Source organism: Gallus gallus, chromosome 13 (genome assembly GCF_016699485.2).
Source record: "Gallus gallus isolate bGalGal1 chromosome 13, bGalGal1.mat.broiler.GRCg7b, whole genome shotgun sequence".
Taxonomy (NCBI): domain Eukaryota; kingdom Metazoa; phylum Chordata; class Aves; order Galliformes; family Phasianidae; genus Gallus; species Gallus gallus.
This window is the reverse complement of record NC_052544.1, coordinates 174646-195947: the sequence shown is the minus strand read 5'-3', so window position 1 is coordinate 195947 and position 21302 is coordinate 174646. Positions and strand designations below refer to the sequence as shown.

Sequence of the window (21302 nt, the reverse complement as noted above, 5' to 3'; positions counted from 1 at the left end):
CTGTGTGTGTGTAAATATAGTCACTGTGTAATTTATGTAGGATGTGCAATAGTGCTTTTACAGACCAAAAGAATGTAAGAATATGCCACTTCTGTTTTAAATAATGCAGCAAAAAGTATGTACTTACGTGTGTCCTTAAAATTAAATAATTTTTAGTACTACTAAGTAGACTAGTGTTCTGGAAATGCAGCTTATGATGCATCAGAGTCAAAGAGAGAGCAGTTGATTGTGTCAGAAGGCTGAAGTTATAAATTTCAAGTCTTATTTCGTCAAATTGAGATGCAGATAGTTCATGTAGCTTAAGAAATAGAATTAATTTGGAAAAAAAAAGGAAACTTATAGGAGATGTCAGTTCATATTTTAGACATGTTTGTAGCGGTACCATCTTGCTGAAACTGGTACCAAGAGATCTAACAGTTGTCAGTATTTCAGTATATGCTTTGTGTGTGTCAGCCAAACTAGTCTGTGATGAATTACAAGAGATACAGAGATGTGAAATGTGCCATTGGGCTAATTAAGAGCTCTATGTCTAAAGTTCTTGTGCATCTAAAATCTTTAGGGAAAAGTCAGTATTTCTGTGTTAAATGCTGTGTAGTCATTATAATCATACACCTCTGTTATTTTAACTGTAATTGAGAAATTTGCTGAATTTCTGTTCTTGTCTTCAGACACACACATGGCTTTATTAGACTTCATTGTTAGACTTGGGAGATGAAAGATAAAAGAGGATGTAAATAAAAGAATATTAATTAATTGCATGGGGAAAACAATTAAGTTCTTATGTAACTTACTTATTTTGGAGAAGAATTGCCTCCAGAGTTAGAAGTAGTCTCCTAAGGTTTTTCTGTAGACTTGCCAATGTGGAGGAAGGAGAGGAACACTTAGTTTTTAACCTCAGCTCGGCCTTTTTTAGTTGTTTAGATTAGTTTTGCAAAAAACATAGTAGCAATAACTTATTTCCTAAAGAGTTCTTGGGAAGTCAGGTGGAAAACTAAAATACGCTTGTGTATTATCATTATGGGTCTAACATGCTGTGAGGCTTTCCAAGAGTTTATGATTTAATTTTGGTTGACAGTATTATCCTTGCTCTAGTAAGAAGGCTTACGGAATAGTTGCAGTGGAGTGTTCTGGCAAATGATTTGATTTCAGTGTTTAGCAACTGAAAAGAAAATGATTTCTGAGCAGTGGATCTAGAGAGGCAGATAAGGGTAATATGCAAAGGTAGTAACGTGGTGTTGATGAGGAAGTCAAACAAAAGCAGCAGCAGGATTTTAGTTCGTGGTACTGAGAAGAACTTGACTTGTAATATGGAAAGGTTGTTGTTAGTGTGCTTCTAGAATGTGGCTGGCGTGTCCATGTGAGAGGGAAATTGTGGTGTAGTTTTGCTTGCCTTGTTTCTATTTGTTACTGTCCTCTCTTGAATGCAGTCTGAATTGCTCAGCAGAAAGCAGTAATTCTGATGCAGCTCAACAAGGATAGCGTTCCCACTGGAAAGAGAAGCGCAATATTTCTGTGTTGACGAAGTGGCAGATCTCTCCTGCTGCTTGCAGCCTTGAAAGGCTGGGAGCACAGTGTAGGGCAGCAGTGCAGCTCCCAGGAATGGATCTCTGTGCCCAGCGCCAGCTGCTCTGCAGCCACCAAATGCTTCCTCCCTCCTGCTCTGCAGCTTTGGCACTGGGCAGGTTGGCTTCCTGCAAGGCAAATAGGGTAGAGTGGGTGACTAAAGAACCTCTTATGAACTGTTCCACCTGGCGCTGTCTGATCCTCGCTGGCTTAATTCTTTTCCTGTTAGGAAAGGTTGCTCTTCACACTCAGTCCGTTGTAAACAAACTGTGATGCTCAGAAGTGGTGTGTGTTGCTTTCATGTGACTGTGAGAGCTGCTAAGCCCACTTGCTGGAAGCTGTGAATATCTTCAGGCTGGGTTTGGAATTTTAGATGCACCTTTAAAGTTCTCTTGTTTACCTCAAACTGTGGGCCATTCCAGTGTACAGAATGTTTGAAAAGAATGCTATTACAGTTCCCTAAGGAAATAGTCTCTGTAGTATTGTTGCCACTATAGTCTTGCACAGCTTGTAAATCCAAGCTCCTGTTAAAGAGTGGGACCCAAACTTCCCAGTGGCTGTTATGGTTCTGCAGTGCACTGCCTTCGTCTTTCATAGAATGTGCTTGGTGAATGCTGTGCATTGCACCCACAATATGTTTTTAGAACATTATTGAAAAGCAATGAACTAGTGAAATAAAGGGATGCTTAGGGACTCCATGGAGAGCAGCACTATTGCTTTCTTAGTCAAAATATTTGAGCTGAAGTAAGGTATTATTAAATGTGTTGATTTAAAAAAAATCTTTTTTTTGAAGGCAGAGCTATCAGTAGTTCTAAGTGTTGTTGTTTTTTTTTCCCCCCAGGTTTCTTATACTTCATAGCTAATGTGAAATCCTAGTTACAAAATAACTAATTGGCCATAAATGAGTACTCAAAAGGTGTCAAGGTGCTGACATTCAACTTCTCCACTACTGTTTTTAAGTAGAGAGTAACTTGCAGCATTTCTTATTTGGCGGGTTTTGTATTTATCAAGAATTCACCACAGTTTACAGAACTTGTTTTTTGCAGGAAAGCTGTCCACATCTGCCTTTTTTCCCTGAGAAGGAGGTCAGAACTCGCTAAAAGTTGAATGGGTTGGGAATTTTTAAGCTATTTAAGTTAGACCTTTAGCGTACAGTTTTCCCTGTGTCCTCATGCTAAATCTTACTAATAGTCTAATGTCTCGGAGAAGAAAATTAAATAAAGCCTTCTTAACTATGAAATCATTGAGTGTTTTTACTCAAATGTATGAATTCTTTGCTGAATACTGAGTTATATACTGAACTCATGCATTGTGTGAGTTATTGAAAGATCCTAAAGGACAGTGTGCCTATAAAGGTGGATAATTCTATATAGGCAGAATGCTTTCTTGAAATTAAAAGAATAAAGAAATACTGTTTGCTAGCTTCACTACTATTTTTGGTTGACTTATGTACTTGCTATTCTTTTATATGACTTCAGCAGCGCAGGCAGATGTTAGAATCCAGACAGATGTAGATCCCCAAGGTCATGTGTATTAAAAATATTTTTACAAAGGTTTGTGAAATTATGTTCCTTGGAAGCCTCACTTGCCTGCCTGCCACCTACTAATTTAATTACATCGTATTAATTTTCCATTTAGAAAATCATCAAGCCAGTCAAAAAACAAAACTAAACTGAAATCCTACAAAAAAAAAAAAATCAACCTTTGGAAGAAGACAAGAAGACTGTAAGGTTGGAAAGTAACCAAAGCTTATGAAAGTCAAAAGTCGAATTAAGGTTGATAAGAATATGGTTTGGTTTCAACATTAATCATTGTACCTAATCCCTGGAAGTTTTCTATAGAAACAGCTGTGGGAATGACAGGCGAAAATGCTACATGGCTTACAAGAGGAATGTAGTGAAATAGAAACTCACCTGAATGCTCAGCCCTCCTTGAATCATCCTGTTCTTATAGAAGAATTAAATATATCTTTCCCAATTACGTAATATTTTACTTTGTGTATGTGGGTTGACTGGTTATTTTGCTGTGGTCTTGGAACTGAGTTTTTTTTCCTGTATGAATTACAAGTGTTAAATGCAGAATATTCTTGCAAGTTCAATACTGAGCTCATTCTATTTCTGTTGAAACTGACTACAAATCTAATTATAAAATTCAGTTCAAAGACAAACAAGGCCTGAGCACTCCTTGTTTCATGCTGAAGTGCAAGAATAATAGTAGACAAACTTTTTTTTTTTGTTCTAGGTTATACTATCAGGATGATCAGTATAGATTTGTATACTAGATACTGGCTTCAATGGAGAAAGTGTATTTGAATGTGCATCACAGTTGAACTTTTTTTCTTGCTGTCACTTTTATGTCAGGAAAATTGTTTGGAATTTAACTATTTGTATTTTGTACTTTTTTCATTTACAACTCTTGAAGTGAGGGAGCTGTCAACAAACCCCAGAATTTCATCTAGTAAAAAGTAAAGTAAAAAGCAGAGTGAAACTATTGTTGGCGGCGGCCAAGATGAAAACCACTAAGGTGAAATGCAGGAGTAATAAGCAATTGCATTAACAAAAACTTCCTGAAGAGCATAGTGGATCATAAAAACAAATTTTTGGTCTTCTTGTTCTTCTGGAAACAGTTTAAAGATCAAGTAGTGATTTTCTTAAACTTCGGTTGCTTGCTTAGAAACGCTTTGTCAGTATGCCTGTCTTTGCCAGCGCTGTTCGTGCAGGAACTAGGCTTTGTTTGTGTGACATAGTTATGTGTTTACCTTGTGTCCTGGACACTTCCTTGGAAGTCCTTTAACTTGCAGAAGATGGAAGTGCCTGCCTGTGCTATTACTGTAAATTACAAGGGGATTAGCAAGTCTAGATGGCACAGCTAGGAATGAAATGTATCATCTGGCTTGTTCACAGGCATCATCTCCTTTGTGGAGAGAGATTGTGTTAGGAGATTTTAATTGCTTAGGAGAGCTGAGGACTATAAACATGACGGCTGTTCTTCTGAACTCTTGTTCACGACGTCTAAGACCTTTAAATATTCCTTGCTGTCAGAAGTCAGTTTAAAAAACGAAACAGACAATAAAAACACTGTATATTAGAGTTGCTAGTGATGTTCTCCACTGCATCTTACTGGATGTTCAAGAGTTCAGAGATGAAGTTTGGAGCATGCTCATGTGGATTAATAGACTGCCGTGAATCAGTTTAGGTACTTAGAGGATTCTCCACAATGTGCTGAATGAACACAGTAGACATGTGTAAGAAACTTCAAATTCACATTTCTGTAGGAATTCAGAGAAAATAATGGGAAGCCGTATTTGTACAGGGGATGTCTTACTTGAGTGGTGAATGTTGATAAAAAAAAACAGATGAGGATGTACATGTGAAAAGAGAGGGTGTGAGGCAGCAAGTGAGATGGTGACTGCAGGAGTGATGGTAAAGGCTAAACTGATAAGGTTAGGGTCCAGAACCTGTGGAAATGTGGAGTGACAAAGAGGTGCTACAAGTAAATGGATGCTACTGTTCACAAAGTAAATTAAGGAGGGACTGTTTCCTTCCTCTGTTGCTGTTCTGGTGTGCCCATAACCACTCTGGATCTTCTGCCAGCTGAATGAGTCTCTTTCCCATAACTTTGCTTGATAGCCCAGCTGCACCTGGGCTTTCAGGTATTCATTTTGTACCAAAATGGTCTTCTAAAAGTGGCCAGAACAATTGATGTGGAAACCAGGTGGGCTGCTTAGTATTGCTGGTTTAGTCTTGTAGTAGCTTGGTTTTATAGATTTGTACTCTACTAAAAAGACATGTATAAATATGTATGTATATAAACATATACCTGTTTTATATATGCAAGTTGAAGTAATTATGGCCTGGCCTGACTGGATTTTTAATTCCTACCTGTGGTTAAGTATTTCAAAAGCAAGGGTATAAAATAGCGTCTTGTTCAAAAATATTTACTAAAATGGGCGGAGTGTTTTTCAGGATGTAAAGAGTACATAGAAGAGATTTGGATAAAACCGGGAAATCACTGCCTTTCAATACTTCTAGTATACCCCAGTGCTTACACTTTCGAAGCTACCAATAGCATCCTCTCCAGCTCTGGCTTGAACAGGTTGTTATGATGAGAATGTCAAGCTTAGCAAATCTTTTTTCCTATTCCTCATGCTGTTCCTTTATCCCCAAGATTATAGGCGGCAAGCATTTTCTGGTATAGAAATGGTGATTTAGAACCCGTAAGGCAGCACCACTAACTAACTAGAAGCTGATTAAAGTACATCTCTGCACCTTTTTTGAACTGAAGAGCCTAGGTATGTTCACTTGCATTGTGTCCCTGTGTACAATCTGCCCAGCAGTATGCTGTAGGTTCTACTGATTTTTCTAAATTCTGTTCTCAAAAGCTGTCTGAACTTTCGGTGCCTGTTCCAGATCTGAGACACTGTTAGGGTAGTTGGCTTCACCTCACGAGACCAGCTCTGTGTCTCTCATTCAACACAGACTGGAAACGCCCAATCTCTATATAGGATGGCTTTGGCTGTTCAGTTTTTCTTGATTTTTTTTTTTTTTTAAATTACATTTTCCTATGACAACAAGGCTTGTTTTCTACTCAGGTGGGAACGAGTTGAGCAGGATATTATTGATACTTCATTGCTTGGGGGCTCCTTGAACTGCAGCTTTTCTTTCCTGTGAAGTGAAGGAGGCTGTCCAGAACTGTCAGAAGTCATGGGAATGCTTCATGTTATGATGAGGATGGTACATACAGTAATCTTAGGAACAACTGTGAGCAGAGCAGCATGAAGCATTTCCTTCTCAGCTGAGTCTTAAGTGACACTTACTAAAATGTTTTTGCTAATTAAGAGGACTTGTGGTAGAACAGCTTAGTTTCAAAGCACCAACTAACTCTTTCTTTTATTAGAATCTAACACAAATGTAGAAAAACGTTTTACATAATTTTAGTGAGTTTAAATGTTCTTGATAGTGGTCTCAAATGATATTTTATTTTTTGAATTAAATCGCAGCTTTTAGAACAAAAAGCTAACTATAAAAACCTACAAATGCTACAAAGCCAAACAGCCAAAAGCTTATAATAGTCTTGAGCTGAATATCCACCAGCAAAGTCAGTTATGGCTGAACTTCACTCACTTTCTTTATTCTCTTCAGAGAAATTCTCTTGGGACTTAAGATTCAGAGACAAAGCAGCAGGAAAGTTTTGAATGGGTGTTAAGCTGGAAGTACTGCTCTGTCAGTACATGGTGGTGACATAGAGTAACTAAATGGGAGAAAGAGCTCAGTGAGGGGATCTGCCTCAATGTACCTAGTATTTTGGTACTTAGCACATACAGCTTTTTGGTGTGCTAAGGTGAGGTTAGATTGAGTGAGGTGTTGCTTTCACTTCAGAGACTGTTTGGCGAAAATATTCAGCGTAGAGTTGGTTCAACTCTATTTTATTACTTTCTCTTTATAACATAAAATCCTCACACCTGTTTTTTTTTTCAAATTAATTGAATAAACAAAATGCAATGTATGTGGCTTCTTTTTCTTCAGCACAATGTAAAATGGAATCACTTGTGGATTAATATTTTGGTGTAAGAACACCCAGAGAAAAATAAATTGGTGTTTTAGGGAATTTAATCCTTCCGGAGCTTGTGAAACTTAATTCTTCGATCCAGACTTTCACTGTACTGTATAATTTTTAGGTAACTTCTTTCTTAGGTAATTTCCTTTCTTAATGCTGAAATGTGTGAGTCTGCTTTGTAAATGTTCAAGATCTGTTTGCTTTTTGAAGCAGCATATATTGCTGTTTAGGTATAGCAAATGAGTGTTACTGTAGGACATTATTTGGTCAAGCTAAATCTTTCACATTTGTAATGAAACTATCTTAAGCTGAAGTAATAATTAAAATGTAAGCACTTAGGTATTAGCAAGATCTGGCTGCTGCTACATGAGACTTCCGTGACAGCAGCCTTTGCTGCATGGAGGCAGTGCCTCGTGAGCGTTCATAGAAGCTGTGCTCTGGCATGGTATGTTGTTGGATTGAAGGTTTTTGAGCCCTAATAGTGAGCAGAATTGCTAATCTGTTACTGGGGAGAGGGAGGCAGGGAAAGTGTTAATTTTCTGTCAAGCTTTCAAAGGTGTGCCAAAGCTTTAAAATGTATCTGCATATGTTTAGTTTGCATTGGCTGTGTTTTGTTTGTAATGTGAAGGTGGAACACTATAGCATTTTGATAAACTAGTTCAAAATACTGATCTTATCATAGAGCTAGTTTTCTGTCAAATGTACTTTTGCTTGTAACTTTACTGTTGGAAGTTAGCTTCTAGAAAACAGTCTTAGTTTAATTTGCTCTGCACACCAGAACAACATTGAGAACTTAGCAGATTGTTTTAACTGCCTCACTCTTGCTGATTTTACTTCCAAGATGCATTGTCATGTGTGTCAGATATCATAAAGGTTCCTTATTCCTAACGACTAAAGCAGCTATGTTCAAGAGAATATTAGAATCAATACTAAAAATTTCAGCTATTTGCTTTGCGTTGTCCTTTCTGTTTTAATGTAGATCATAGGGTTTTACCTTACTATGGTTTGAAGGATGTGCGGTGTTAGTTTTAAACATTTAAATTTTTATTTTTTATTTTTTGGTGGGTGAAAGGGGGAGGTTTGGGATATCTTCAGCATGGCATTTTTTCAAACATTTTTCATGTGCTTAGGTGCATCCAAGCAGAAGTCAAGTTCCCTGCAGGTAGCAGATAAGGACCTACTGCCACCTTTTCACCCATACCAGCCTTTGGAATGCATAGTAGAAGAGACTGAAGGCAAGCTGAATGAACTTGGACAGAGAATTAGTGCTATTGAAAAAGCACAACTTAAGTCATTGGAATTAATTCAAGGTGAACCTTTAAATAAAGATAAGATTGAAGAACTTAAAAAGAACAGAGAAGAACAAGTACAGAAGAAGAAGAAAATATTGAAGGAGCTACAGAAGGTGGAAAGGCAGTTGCAGATGAAAACACAACAGCAGTTTACCAAAGAATATTTGGAGACCAAAGGTCAGACAGACACACCACTTCCCCTGCAGCAGCAGTGCCCACTTACGGGGGTCTTCCCAGAAGTGGAAGCTGATAAGGGTCTGCCAGAGGATAACTTTTCAGAGTTACCTCAGGTTGACACAATCTTGTCAAAAGATGATGAGCAACAACAGTCTCCACCACCTGCTGAACAAATAGAATTTGTCCCTATCCAGCCTTTGCCAGCACCGCAATGTAATTTTTCTGGTAATTTAGGTTATAATGGGACAGAGTCTCTTGAACTTCAGAAAGCAATAGGTAATCAGCAAAATGTAGGACAGCAGCAGCAAATTGCTGGGCAGGGGCTGTTAGTTCAAGAACCAGACGGATTAATGGTTGCCACTCCAGCACAGACGCTTACCGACACTCTTGATGACCTAATAGCAGGTGGGTTAAGAAATATACCTATGTTTGCATTAATTTGTGTGCTCAGTTTCCCTTTTCTCCTTCCCTCCAAAAATATCTTGGGGTTTTCCAGTTTGGGAGTACTTGCTTATGCATAAAGTTCCTGATTAGTACTATTAATCCTAACAGTGACTTCCAGTTCTAACATGAGACTTTTAAGCAAAACAAACAAACAAAAAAATCTCTTCTCCTGTACTGGAGACCTGTTATAGCCTCTTTGGCATTATCTTTCTCCATGCTACTTTAAAAAGCCTAATTGTGATTAGTAGTGCCCACTAGGAAACTTAAAAATGTGACGGTTTTATTCTGTCTTCTGTAGAATTTTCATGCAGTATACCACAGTGGATATATTTAGTATATTAGCCATCTCTAGAAAAATACTGTCACTGGTATCTACAAATGTATTCCTCTTCTTTTTGCTGGACGTGTTGCCACAATTTAAACACAATCTGTAATCCATGCACAACCATTTAATTCTGTAGTGGCTTGTGTTTTCAGAATACATTCTTAACTGTGGTTGTTATGCAGGAATATTTGCTTCTTACGTATAACATGGCAAAAAAAAAAAAAACAAACAAAATGTCCTGTTATCTGGATAAGAAGGAAAAATCAAAGCATTCTTCCACTTGTAGGTAATGCTATGAAGAGAAATTGAAGTTCCCATACATTAGGTTGTGAGTTTCGTTGTGGAATAGAGATACTATTTTTGTTGACTTCATTTCATGTATTTGACTAGGATTTGTGTTTACTGCTGGAGGTGCGTGGGGCATAGCCAGTGCTGCTTGGTCTGTAGTAGGTTGTTTCTTTGTTTTTATTTTTAATTGCTTTTCTTTGCACCTTGTGTCTGTCCCTCAGCCTTTATTTTTCTGTCCTGTTTTCCCCTCTTCATAGTCACTGCCCTGTCCACTGAGGTTTGTTTCAAGGTTTTAGAAACGTGTGGTAAGACTTTCTGGTAATGAGTCCTGTGAGCTTTTAGAATGGTGATAACCATAATTGAGGTCATGCGAGTTGAGGCTCACTGAAGCTTTGCAGCCTTCCTTGGAAACACAGTTGATCCAACAGCTGTGATGTAGCTCCCTCCATCTAGATGGTTTTACTTCAAATATGTCTTTTTGTTCGTAGAGTATCAGCCTTAGTTCCCTGCTGTTCTAGGGTGTTCTTGGGAGTAGTCAGCCCACTTTAAAAAAAAATAAAAAAGGCAACTGGATCATTCTGAAATATTTCTCAAGATTTGGAACTGCGGTGCGCAAGGAAGAGAACTTCAAAGATTATTTCAAACCAATAATCAAGGACTCAATCTTTGAAATAGTTACTGTTTTGAAAAGTTGAACATATCTACCAGACCATCATGCATTATATACCTATTAAATGTTAGCAGCTGTGTATACTAACAGTCAGTGTACCCAAAATGAAAAATCGCTGTAGTCAGCTCTTTTAACTTTGTTTTAGGCTGGTAAACAGACTTGTTGAGGATTTTGCCAGTCTACCCTTTGAAAAAATTCATGTTGTCTTTTCATTCACTGGTACCATAAGAAATGGAATAAACTCAATGGTATTCTATTTGTAGAGGGGGGGAAATCTCAGGCAGAAAAATCATTTTTTCTTAATGAAAAAGTATTTGAATAGAAGTATCTTGACAATAGGACCTTTAAGAGTAAATGTGCTGCTTGCTGTTGGTTTCCTGATTTGCTTGCTGTTTTTGCAGGATAAAACTAATCTTGTTTCAGAATTAGATGCAAATAACACACACTCCTAAAATTATTCAATCTTTTTAATTTTTTTGTTTTATCATGTTTTATAGAGGTGCAGCTCAAGGAAACATTAGCTGTCCCAATTTCAGATGCATCTGCAAAAATTGCTGGTATTGCTTCACTTGGTTCCGAAATTCATAAATTTGTTTCATTTAAAAAACTGCAAAAATGTTGAGAGAGATTTAGATAATTTTGTTCAACTTAAATCCCAGGCATAGGTTGAATCATCATCTCACTAAACTCAAATTTATATGTATATTTAAAAGCAAACTGTAAATCTAACATCTTCCAAATTCTTCGATCTATATTTGAAAGAGACCAGAACTTTTCCCACAAATATGTCTTAGTGATTAATTTGGTAAGGAAATAATGAGCAATAGAAAACACAAAGCATGATTTTTACAAGCAGACTATAGACACTGGTTAAAATTATTATGAGAGGGGCTGAGTGTCTGGTGCACAGGAAGACTCCTCTTTTCTCTCAGACTCAGAATTTGGTGTGCCTGTGAAATATCTCCCTTGACTGCAGTATTGTTGGTGGATCTACTGGGACTGTGCAGCCTGGAGAAGAGAAGGCTGTGAGGTGACCCTGAGAGCAGCCATTCAGTATCTAAAAGGGAGCTACAGGAAAGATGGGGACAGACTCTTTAGCAGGGTCTGTAGGTAGGACAAGGGGAAATGCCTTCAAGCTCAAGGAGGGGAAATTTAGGTTAGGTATAAGGAAGAAGTCTTTTTATAGTGAGGGTGGTGAGGTGCTGGCACAGGTTGCCCAGCGATGTGGTTGATGCCCCATCCATGAAGACTTCCAAGGCGAGGCTGGATCAGGCCCAGGGCAGCCTGATGGAGCTGTGAATGTCCCTGTGCATTGCAGGGGAGTTGGACCAGATGGCCTTCAGAGATTCCTTCCAACTCTAAGGATTCTATGATCTATAGTAATGGTGGTGAATGACACTTGATTTAGAAGAGATAATAATTCTATTCTTATTGAGTATCCAGTTTGTATTAAGTCTGCTTTAGAGGAACAGAGATGTTAAATCAGCTTTTGCCCAGTGCACTGAAATAACGGTTATTGTTGCTCTTACCAGTGGCAATGGAAAAAAAGCTTTTTTTTCCATGCTTCAGGTCAGACTAGTTCTAGGGGATGCCTTTTATTTCTACAAAATCTTTATTTTTTCCACATCATAGCTTTCTTGAGAAAGCATACACAAATGGAGTACTTATCTTGTCTCCTGCATCACATCAGCTAATAGAATAACTGGTAGGAGATTAGATGGTTGATGGTAAGGTACAAAGTGTTGAAAGTCTCGGTGGCAGTCAGAATCACTGGTAGGTAACCTGAGTCCCTTCTTTCACAAAGCTGCTCAGCCTGCACCTAAGCTGTGTGGAATTAACTGAGTAACATCTGTAAAGTCATGTAAAACCTAAAAATGAAACAACTGTTTTTGGTTATAATGGAATTTACTTAGATGTGGTAAAGGAAAACTTTACAATGAATGCCTAATCCAGTCTTTGAAGGTCTGACATGCAGTCAAAATTTAAATCTGATTTACAAAAAAAATTAAATAGACAAAGTACAGTTCAGAGTAGGAAAACAATAAATTTGGATCACAGCTTCCAGTATAAGAGCATAGTTTTCACTTCAATTTTCATTATTCAGTACAAATTTGGGTTCTTGTTTGTCATTGGTAGGTTTTGTGTGCAGTTAAAATGTTTTTATTACTGTTCTGCTCTGCTGATTTTTGCCAGGGGTTAGCATTTCTGTGTGCTTCTGGCTGTCTCTCCTCCAGGGAGTTGGGGCTCATCTGCAGAAATTCCATATGTTTTAAGATACTTAAATTGTATTTGGTTCTGAAATTCTGGTTGTGGTTGGATATATAGAATTGGAATATTTTAAGGGAGCTGTGTTAAAGGTGTGACCTGTGGATTACTTTTTTTTTTGATTGCTGTTTGGAGTATAACTAGTTACTAGGGTTAGCTGGAGTGAGAGACAGTTACTCATACAAGACGACACTGTTACCCCTGTGCAAATGCCTGTATACAGTAACATGTTATTTAAAAGCTCCCTGGGAAGACTGAAAGCAGAAAGGCTGCTCTGTTGTGCAAAGAGATTATTTTCTTTGTCCTGAAAACCATTGTTTTTGAGGAAAGCAGAACTGAAATACAGGTCTGGTATTCATGAATGTACATAAGTTTTACAAATTCTGGGTAGACTGCAGCTGTGGTTGCATCCAGAAGCTGTTTGCTTAAGATTCTGTCAATGTCTGTGGAGTTGTACCAAGATAAAATACTAAGTTCTTGCTTCTGTTTGTTTTACTTCTGCTGCTTGTGATAATTTTTTCATAACTTTGGGAAATAATCATCTGTGTCTTCGGAGATTTGTCTTAGGCTTCACCATGATGCAAAGAAAGTCTCTTTGAAAAACTGCAAGCCCATCCTAAAATACAAGGAGATTGGATTTTGTCATTGTCATTTAAAGTTTAGACCTGGTATAGAATATTTTTTTTTAAGAAGTATCTACAGAAATATCCACAACATATGTCACAAAATGTTTTATCAAGATGTAAGTTGCACATTGTGAAGAGTGATTTTAACCTATTTTTTAATCAGTGCCTGACTCTTAGCATGTTTATTGGCATCTTTTCTTGTGGAAAGATGAAATATCTGTTTGGTTGGAAATAAACTGCATTTTGAAAAGCTTTTGTCTTAAAGATGAAAGCAGCACATTTTTCTAGCCCATTTAAAATCCTGCAGTGTCGCTTGGAGTCACTGAAAGTGATCTTCTTGTTGATCACTTGTTTTGTATTCTTCAACGGTCTTTCCATAAATGATGCCATCCATCCGTGCCTCTGTTCCTCGAGCTCCTGTGCTGTGCACTGTGCACCACTGATGCTGGTTACTGAGTCCAGAGTAATTGCTGTTATCTGGGCTGGGTATGCTGTCGCTGCTACTTGGGAAGACCATGCTTTAGCTGTTGGTGTTGTAAATACAACTTGCTAAAAGTTGGCCATTGGAAAGTTCCCTGTGTCCTGTCACATGGGCCCTGTCTGGCTGATTATTTGAAGCCTGATGGGCCCAGTGCCAGCCAGGGCAGGGGGACAAGTACTGCTTCATCTCTGGCAAAAGGCTGCATTCACAAGTAGATGTCCTCTGCCAGGATGGGTTTTGGAAGGCCAGTAACTGCTGTGTGGTTTGATAGGGGGCTGTACTTGAGGAAACAGGCTCTGGGATGGGCATCTGCCCAGTCTCAGTTAACTCTCATTTCACACAAAGTTTGCGAAGATAGCTTGCAATAAAGTTTCCAACATAAAATACTTCCAGTTTAAAATCTGTGTTTTCTGTAATCTTGCTTGTTCACTGATCTAAATCGTCTGTATGAAACAGGAGGCAGAAGTGCTCAGCTGTGTTTGACTGCAGAGCACAGACCCCACTGATGCTTCCATTAAGCTATCCTCAAGTTTGTCAGACATTCTAAGGAAGTATAAATTAGGGAAAAAGAAATCCTGCAGTTTTGTGGCTACAATAGATAAAAGGAGTGGGTTAATTACTGGCTACTGTAGGACTCTTCTTAGATTGTATTTTTAAAGAGGTGATATATAGAGATAGTTTGTGTTTCTGTTGCCTTTGGTGTGTTCTCTCACATTTGCCCCTACTGTTGCTATGTAAAGGGAAGTGCTTAAGACACACACCTATATCAAGCATGCGGTGAGAATTGAAAGTACACAAGAAATACTTTGACACTTTCAGTTATGGCTGTGAAATGTAGAGAACTCTTTGAATCTGTCAACAGCACTGAATGGATTCCATTAAGGAATCTTCAGGTGGCACCAGCAGGGTCCCTCTGCGCACACCTGCTCTGTATCACTAGCTCATGCACATCTGTAGCAGGACTTGAAAAGCATTGAGTCAGTATCTTTCCTGATTCAAAGCAAAACTAGTCCTTTACAGTGTGATTTCGTGTTTTGTATTTTGGAAGGAATAGTCTTCAGAAATTCGAGTAATATCTGAATGCACATTAGTGCGTTGAGGGGGAAAATAATCATATTACATTATTTTTTTTCTCATCTGCTGCTTTAAGTGGTAATCCATAGTAAGCAGATGAAGTGTGGGAACCTTGAAACTTAAAACACAAACGTGATTTCTTCGTGAAGGTGAAGCAAAAGTCTATTTGACATTCAGATAAGAATACTTCGTTGTTGAAATGTGGTGGCTCAGTGCTAATGCTTGTTTATGACTGTAGACCAAGAACACTTTAATTAGCGACTTCGGAAAAATACAGTGGAAAACTGTCACCTCAGAGTCTGTACATCCCACCCCCTGTTCATTCATTCATACATCCATGCACTCTTGTTCTCTTCCCAGCTAAACTGACCCACCTAAAACTTGCTCCTATCTGTATTTCCTTTGTCACATACAGTCAAATATGAGTAGGCTTCGTTAGTGGTATTAGTCATGTTGAAGATTTCTCTGAAATCTTTCTGTCTGCACTGTTTATGTGCAAATAATTGCCAGTGTGTGAATTGTTAATGGCATTGTGAAGGCCAGACTATTTAATCACAGCTACACTTAAAGGTTTGTAGGCAATACATAGATTTTAGTTAACCCTTTGTCTCTCCTTGTCACTTGAAATATTTGGACAAAATTAAGACTGTGCTACTTATTTCTTACCTGAAGTTAATGTTCTCCGTCAGTTGCTTGCTTCAGGAATACTGCTAAGCACTATATGCTTAGGAATAATTAAAACTATTTAAATATTCTATCTAAAGAGACTGCACAGTGTAGGAACTTGGCATTCCAGCAGTAAAAGTTACTACTTAAATACAGCTGTTTTGCATGACTTTTTGTAGAGTGCATCAGTAGTTGGTGCATTAGACCTTCCTGGCAAGTGACCCTGGCTGAGAGCCTTTGGTTTGAGTTTCCCTCAGATGCTTTCACTGGTTTGACAGAGGCAGGCTAAGGTCTTATCCCTGTGCATATGTATTGCAGGGGTCATGTCTGCTTGATCTGTTAAGGCTTTTCAGCTCTTACCTTTAAAATCGGTAATGTAAAAACTGTTTCTCAACTTCTTAATTATTTTTTAAATTTAAATATTAAGTTGCACTACCAAAGTACTTGCATCCATGAGCTGAGATGTACCTTCAGGATGAAATCTTTCAAAGGCTGTGACCAATCAGAAATAAATCCTAGGGAGCACACAGTTTTCAACTTTCATTTCCTTCCCCCTTCCCTTCCCTCTCCTCTGTCTCACTCTTCTGCCTTTCTTGGGTTGTTGTAACTCACAGGTGTAAGTTGCTATCAACTCTTTTTGCTTTAAAAACTTTCTCTGAAAACCTTCAAGTGAAAAACTTCTGAATTCTAGATTGATACTTAATTTTTGAATGTTAGGTTTGTATTTTATTGATTAATTATCCATCTGCTTAGATTTAGTGTATGATTCATCTTCAGTGGTGAAGATAGAATTTTAAAAGCATAACTAAATTTCATAATTTATAATGTTTTCAGACTAATAAAATTATTTTTCTAAGTTAACACAGTTTGGAGATAATACTTATATTGTTTAACTGCTGGAAAACTTCTTAAAGCAAGATATCAACATGTTTGTTATTAGGAACACTTAATTTGTTTTCCTCCACTTCTGTTTTGGCATCGGAGTGTTGCAGTTTTACAGGACTAAATCTTTCTCATATAAAATGTAGAATTTATGAGAGTGGGCTAATAATGCATTGTTATTTTTCAGCTGTGAATAGCAGAGTGCCCAGTGGCTCCACCGGCTCCTTGCACACTACAGAATCTCCTACGCCTGAGCCCTGCTCACAGGCATCGAGCAATGTGGCTTCACAGTCAGTGCTCCCCATGTATCCTTCAGTTGACATTGATGCACACGTGAGTAATTTTAATTAGTTTTGACTAGATTTCCTTTTTGATAAGTTCTAAAAAGAAAAATAATAATCTAGTAGCATTAAAAATACTAAAGTTCTCTTCAAGTATTTTTAACTTTTGAATATTTTCTTTTCTCAACCATGCAGACTGAAAGCAATCATGACACCGCACTGACCCTTGCATGTGCAGGAGGTCATGAAGAACTTGTTTCTGTACTAATTGCACGTGGTGCCAATATTGAACACAGAGATAAGAAGGGTAAGCTGAAATAGTAAAAGTTTGCTTTAGAACTACGACTTGAAACATGACATTTCAAATAGAGATTTGGGAGCCTTTACTTCTGAAAATGTACAAAGCTTCCAAAGATGTAGAGTTCTAGTACGTATGTGGAAATGATACGCCATATGATATTGTAGGGCTTTCTGTCCATATTTTTGAAGTGAAGTTCATGTATCTGAATGGCATGTAAGGCAAATTTTTGAAATACAAAGCGCTTCTATTGTTACAGTTAACCCACCACAAAATACTTTAGTATCCTGGGTAGAGTTGCTAATTTGTTCAGGGGCATGATTTGGTGGTGGCTTGTTAGAGTTAGGGTGATATGGTTAGGTTGTGGTTGGACTTGATGATCTTGAAGGTCTTTTCCAACCTTTGCAATTCTGTGATTCTATGATTCTATGACTGGAGTAAGTATAAAGTCTTAGCTGACAAAGCTGATGTGGAGTAGGAGTCAGGCTGTGTATCATGTCATTCCCAATAATCAAATTCTGCAAAATCTTATCCTTTGGAGCTGAGAGAACAAAATCATCATGCTTCTCTCTCCAGAAGTCACACTAGCCACTGGAAATAAGCAATGTACGCAGCGGATATGTATTATCTTCTTGGAACTTCAATAGGAATTAAGTAGAAAGCAGTGACTTGTCTGAAGACTTGAATTGGTCAGAGCTTAATCCATATTGGTCAGTGCAGTACTGTTAGGTTGGTTTTTTTTTTTCTGATGAACCTTTAGATGTAGCTGACAGGAGTCATGCCCTAGATGCCTCCAAGTGTCAGGGTCGCTGGCATTGTTGGGCATTACTCAGTAAATATTCAATCTGTGAAAGACATAGCTGAGCAATAAAAATCACTGTAAATGGCGTGTTTCTCTTGCTTAAGGTTTTGAGGTACTCCAGTTTATTTTTAACATGATCTTTTGTTACTAGGTTTTACACCTTTGATTCTTGCTGCAACTGCTGGACACGTTGGTGTAGTGGAAATTCTTTTAGACAAAGGTGGGGATATAGAAGCACAATCTGAGCGCACAAAGGATACTCCGCTTTCATTGGCATGCTCTGGTGGACGCCAAGAGGTACAGACTCGATGAATTTGATTTTTTTGGTAGTTTTTTTAATGTACAAGTTGTTTGGGTTTTTTTATTTTGATGGTATAGTAAATCTTCCTTTTTTCCTAAAAGCTTTTTTTTAATTGAATAAGTGTAAATAGTTTTACTCTCCTCCCAAGAGAAAAGGGCATTTATTTTCTACATTGGCTACCCTGGTTTTGTTACCTTATTTTTGTTTAATGTGATCATTCTGCTGTCCATTTGCATCCCTACAAGGCGAACAGCTTTGTGCAGAAGGTAGAGCTTTGTTCACTGAACACTTCCCTTATGTGTACACCCTGCTCTCTAAACCTAGGGTATCCAGTGCAGGCATATAAGGACAGAAACTGGAATCTTGTGTTGACTGTACGTAGCTCTGGTGGTAAAACTCAGGGCTGATAAATGCAGATACAGCACAGAGCACATTGATAGTAAAAAGACAAATATTTCTAATCTTCAAGTAATGTTTCAGTTCTCTCAGCTGTTTTATTTGTACTTAAAAAAAAAAATTCCTTCTTCTGTCATGGACAGGCAACTTAGAAGATATCATATAAATGGCTAAGGGTTCCGTGCCAGGTACAAAAGTGATAAGTTTTGCAACTTGTAAGTACTAAAACAGATTGAAAAAAATTGGAAAACTTCAACTTTTGAAATCACAGGTGTTTGAGGGCAGCACTCTTAAATAAAAGTGTAGCCTATGCATATTAAGCTACCTAGGTATCTTGATTTATTTTATTTTTATTTTTAATTACTTTGTTATGTTATGTTTCTTAGCAAGACTTAGCAAGCAGCAGAGAATCTTTCTGTTCTGGCCACCTGGGATGTCTGAGTAGTAAAATGACACACACCAAACTGCAGTACTTCACCAGAAGCATTTTATTTTTTTCTCTTAAGCAGGCCCTGTTCAGGGAAGTTCTTCCTCATCCTTGTTCCATTAAGATCAGTCAGTATTATTTTTTTATTGCATTTTTTTGTTTTAAAGACCACGTAACACAGAAAGTCAAAGTTGTCTTAAGTTTCATTGGAGTTAAATGTTGTGGGAGTTTCTGAAAGACTCTGAGCGAGATGTTACAGGAGTTGAATTGTGTACCTGGTTAGCAAGTAAGAAAAGTTTCATTTTGAAGCCTTGCATTTTTTTATTAGGCAAAATTATTAGGTAAAATACAGAACTTGCCTTTTTGGAAGGCAGGTGCTGCACTACCAAAACCCACACGGATTATTTGAACACGATAATCTTCTTTTACTTCTCAGATAACAGGTAAGGCTGTGAAATGTCTTTTAATGTGAGTGCTGTCTTTTCAGGTTGTTGATTTGCTGTTGGCCCGGGGAGCAAACAAGGAGCATAGGAATGTGTCTGACTATACACCATTAAGCCTCGCTGCATCTGGTGGATATGTCAATATCATCAAGATCCTTCTCAATGCTGGGGCAGAAATTAATTCAAGGTAACATACCTCAGATGAACTGCACATACAACAGATGCTCTGTTGTTGTCTTTAACTCTACTGAGTCATACGTTAGTATCTGTAGTTCTCTCAGAGCTCCTCTCAGCCTTTCTACAGTATTGATGTTAATATTTATGTTAACATTTTGCTCGCTCATAGATTTTTAGTTATCTGTTGCATGTGGTTACTCTGCTGGTTTCTGATAAGCAATTCAAAATTGCTAGTATTTTAGATGAGTGGCCATGTTTGTATATATTAATGTTCATTTTTGGTTTCCCTTGAAACATTTTGTTCCTCTTAGATAAACACCTGCATTTCTCAGAGCATTCACCAGTTCTGGGAGCTGTAGTTTTTTTTCTTTCTCACTAGGACTGGGAGTAAGCTAGGTATTTCCCCTCTGATGTTGGCTGCAATGAATGGCCATGTACCTGCTGTGAAGCTGTTGCTCGATATGGGTTCTGATATTAACGCCCAGATTGAGACCAATCGGAACACAGCCCTCACTCTGGCCTGCTTCCAAGGCCGAGCAGAGGTGGTCAGTCTGCTGTTGGACAGGAAGGCCAATGTTGAGCACAGGGCAAAAGTGAGTATCTGAACTACTTTTCCATATAATTTACTTTAACAAGTGCATTTCTTTCAGTAGTTATTTCTTCAGATTTTCCTGTAACTCTTTCAGCATTCATCTTTCTCTTTTCAGTGTTCAAAGGCAAATTAGTAGTGAAAGGAGGTGGATGCTTAATAGTATGTCTTTGTTTTCTTTAAAGGTATTTGAGCATGGTGTGTGCTGATGAAACATTAAATTGTAGAATATCTGCATTGCCCCAGTTGATATGCAAATCTTAATGCAGAAGAGAAGAATCTGAGGACTTACTAAATGTTGTGAAATATTTTTTTTTTGTTTGCTTTGTTTAAGAATGCAAGCATCAGGGAAGATGCATTGTTTGCATTGGGAAAAAGCTAATTCTTTCTTCCAATTTAATAATGAAACAGATTGCCTCTGTAGCACTGAGAAACTTTTCAGGTTTAAGTCTGGTGTTGATATTTATCAACAGAACAGATAGACTTCACTCATATATGAAAATGTCTAGACAGGAAGAGTTGTACTGCTATAGTGATCCTCATTTATAACAGATTGCTTTGTCCACATGAACAGAAGTAGTGCAGTCAAACCTTATCAAACTTTTATGTTAGTATAGAACCAATGGCTTCGGTATTGTGACTTCGTGCACCTCTGAAACACTCCATAGATCCCACGTGTTGGTGCTCTGCGGCAGCTTTGTTTCTCCTGCAGTAAAGCAAGCTTAAATCTTGTGTGGTTTGCCAGATTAATTTCCCTAGCAGAAAAGAATGTTTGGTAACTCCTAAGGTTGCTGAAATAACTGCTGTGTCTGCCTGCTTCTGGAATGACTTTGAAGAAAAAAGGGATATGGATAAAAGCCAGCTCTAAATAGTCAGTTGGGCACGTTGGGAGCTAGTATTAGTTTATTTAATGGTCTGGCTAGGCAACTGAGTTGACACAAGATCAGCCTCAGTACTGAGGAAGGATAGATAAAATGTGTAAAGCCAGTCGGGGGGCATTTTCATAGAAACACTTGTCTTCATTTGGATCTGTTCTAGCCTCTCCTTTAGCAGTTCTTTCAAAAACTTTTGTTTTTGCTGCTGAGGTGGGTATGTGGTGGTAGTCAGTAGTTTGCTTAAGTTTGTATAGATCCAGTGCCAAGAGTTTTTTGAGACCGTTCCTTTAGATGCAAGCAGCTAAGTAAACAGAAATCTGGTTTCTGTGTGTGGCAATTGTGTATGGTGTATCCAAAGTGTATTGTATGAATTTCACGTAATTCCATGTAATTCCTTCTTTTTG

The 21302-nt window shown here is 38.0% G+C and overlaps 1 protein-coding gene across 3 annotated transcripts in view; it reads left to right on the top strand.

The window, feature by feature from the left end:
• ANKHD1 (ankyrin repeat and KH domain containing 1) overlaps nt 1-21302 on the top strand; it is a 100503-nt gene that overhangs the window by 59025 nt on the left and 20176 nt on the right. For all 3 annotated transcript variants that reach the window (XM_015293510.4, NM_001204097.2, XM_040646875.2), the window contains 6 exons: nt 8250-8993; nt 16497-16642; nt 16786-16897; nt 17842-17987; nt 19302-19444; nt 19814-20027. In XM_015293510.4, coding sequence (XP_015148996.2) covers nt 8250-8993; nt 16497-16642; nt 16786-16897; nt 17842-17987; nt 19302-19444; nt 19814-20027 — 1505 coding nt within the window. The remainder of the gene's footprint in view (nt 1-8249; nt 8994-16496; nt 16643-16785; nt 16898-17841; nt 17988-19301; nt 19445-19813; nt 20028-21302) is intronic.